A 2,305-nucleotide genomic window follows, 5' to 3' on the forward strand; every position below is an offset into this window, starting at 1 on the left:
CAGCCAGGCCTGGAGCCAATGGCAGTCCGAGCTCCGGGAGCCCCCAGGACCACTCGCCCATCATCATCGCCTGGCCACACCTGGCCAGCGAGGCAACCCCCCCAGACGGAGCCTGCAGGGAGGCTAAGTGCCCCATCTTCGCCGCCAGGCAGCCCACTGTCGTCTCTCAGATGCAGCTCGGACCCTCTCCGACCCCGGCACAGACTGCTCTGGCCATCCCTTCCAGACAGTGCTGCTGGTGTGCCTCCAGCGACACGACAGACATGCTCGCCAGAACCCATCCCGCCAGCAACACCACTCCAAGAGCCACCCCCATCACATTCACTCCGAGGCATCCTGAGCCACACTGCTCTCAGCTCGCCCGGAAGAGCTCTCGCTGCACTGAGTGCCCCGACACATCCCCATCTACCTCCCTCCGCACCCACCACCCACCAAACACCCCACGTGGTCCATATGGACCGCGACAAGACTGACCCTCGCCAGGGATCCTTACAGACCCCCTCACCCCACCTCCCTAGCCACGTCCAGGCATTCCATCCGCACCCTCGGGACACTCAGGGCCCTCTCAGGCCACACTTGACCCAGGTGGGACCCTCGGCAGCCTCTCTCGCACGCCATGCCATCCCTTGGCCCTCCTACTTGCATCCACTGACTCCCCTACATGCATGCGACACGTCCCTTCGGTCAGTCACTACCCACGAGCCCCTGCGCAGTCACAACGCATCCTACTCCACAGCACACCCCCTTCTTTCCTACACACATCCGCTGTTGTTGCGTATGGACGCACCACCCAGACCGTGCCATCGCCTCCCCACACAACACACCCGGGAATCCATCGTCCAGCCCCTGCTTCCTCTCTGCAGGCCTCACACATGCCTTCTCTGCCTCCCACTACTGGACTGCCAAACACCCTGTCGCCGACACCCTCCTTCGCATTCCTCCTCCTCGCCGCCTTCTGCCACCGCCCCTGCCGCTACCTTGGTGGCCACGGCCACAGCCAGCTCCTTTCCCCGCAATTGACCCCCGAGCCCTACACACAGACCACGCCAACCCATCCACTAGTCAAGACACGTGCCTGCAGAATGCAGCCCCACCTCTCTCTGGGACGCGCCAGGCTGCACCAGGCACTAACCGAGACCTACAAGACGACACCGAGTACCACCATCCCACGCCTGCCCGTGGCTGGGTCCACACCCTGCACAAACTCCCACACACGGCATGCCTACTGCTACACCGGAACACACTCAACAGCCATCCGCCCCCAGCCGACCACACCGAGACAGGACCCGTCTACACCTACGCCTCCTCCTCCACAGCGTGGACGCTCCGTGCTGCTGTCAGAACACCACACTGCTACCACCGACACCCTCAGGACAAGGGCACCCCCGCACACCCCAAACTCCTGCCACACGTTCCGCCCTGCCCGGCCCTCGGCAACGCTACGGCCCCCACCATCCAGCACCTCAGCCACCAGCCTCCCTCAGGTAAGCAGACCCCTACCAACAAACAAACACATCTGCCCCTCTGGGCAACTCAGCCGGACCTGCGACCCGGTCAGGCACTTTGCCAGCACACTGCCGCCTCCATTACCGCCGCTGTGCCCCTCGGCTCACCACAGGCTACCCCCACTGGGAACACAACACTTCGCCAGGACTCAGCCTGCTGCTCTCACACCACTGACACTAGGAACAGACACAGCCCCGCCAGCCCCTCGCCCTCTCCTTCAAGGGCAGCACACGGCACAATCGAACTTGCCCCCCAAAGACAGATGCCCCGCCCAGCCAAGACCGCCCTCACCTGACACGCCGTGACAATCACTTCCACAGCACCGGGCTCTACTCACACCAATAGGCATTCCAAACCCCGCATGCACCGTGGACCCGCAACCATCTCTGTCTCCTACAAGCTGTGGCCACAGCGACAAGAGGACCACCAACCAGCACTCCCACCTGTGGCGACCTGCAACACCACCTACCTCCAACAACTCCCCTCACTCAATAAACTTTGTACCGCCTCGTCCCTCACTGCCTACCATGCCTGACGGGTCTCTCTCTCTTTCTTTCGTTTCTGCCCCACGACCACACGGGCACAGGACCTTGACCCAGCAGGTCTGGCCTATCTATCTAGCTCCAGAGAAGGAGCCTCCACCGCCTCCCTGGGCAGCCTGGGCCAGGGCTCCGTCACCCTCCGAGGGAAGAAGGTCTTCCTCCCGTGCAGACGGCGCTTCCTCTGCCTCAGTTTCTGCCCATCGCCCCTCATCCTGTCCCCGGGCTCCCCTGAAGAGACCCTGGCCCATCCCTCCTGA

At 63.3% G+C, this 2,305-nt stretch overlaps 1 protein-coding gene across 1 annotated transcript; it reads left to right on the plus strand.

Annotated features, from left to right (window-relative positions):
• Nucleotides 1–208: 208 nt before the first annotated feature.
• LOC142364068 (uncharacterized) lies at nucleotides 209–1,883 on the plus strand. The gene is made up of 2 exons (XM_075442445.1): nucleotides 209–1,484; nucleotides 1,619–1,883. Exons 1-2 carry the CDS (start codon nucleotides 666–668, stop codon nucleotides 1,799–1,801), a joined length of 1,002 nt encoding a protein of 333 aa, XP_075298560.1. The 5' UTR covers nucleotides 209–665; the 3' UTR covers nucleotides 1,802–1,883.
• The last annotated feature ends 422 nt before the right edge of the window (nucleotides 1,884–2,305 follow it).

Source organism: Opisthocomus hoazin, chromosome 24 (assembly GCF_030867145.1).
Source record: "Opisthocomus hoazin isolate bOpiHoa1 chromosome 24, bOpiHoa1.hap1, whole genome shotgun sequence".
Lineage (NCBI taxonomy): Eukaryota > Metazoa > Chordata > Aves > Opisthocomiformes > Opisthocomidae > Opisthocomus > Opisthocomus hoazin.

What these genes read in the sequence shown, in the direction of transcription:
- LOC142364068 (XM_075442445.1), top strand. Translation starts at nt 666, where the DNA reads ATGCGACACGTCCCTTCGGTCAGTCACTACCCACGAGCCCCTGCGCAG. An exon ending in CAGCCACCAGCCTCCCTCAG is followed by an intron (nt 1,485 to 1,618) that starts GTAAGCAGACCC and finishes GGCTCACCACAG; the next exon opens with GCTACCCCCACTGGGAACAC.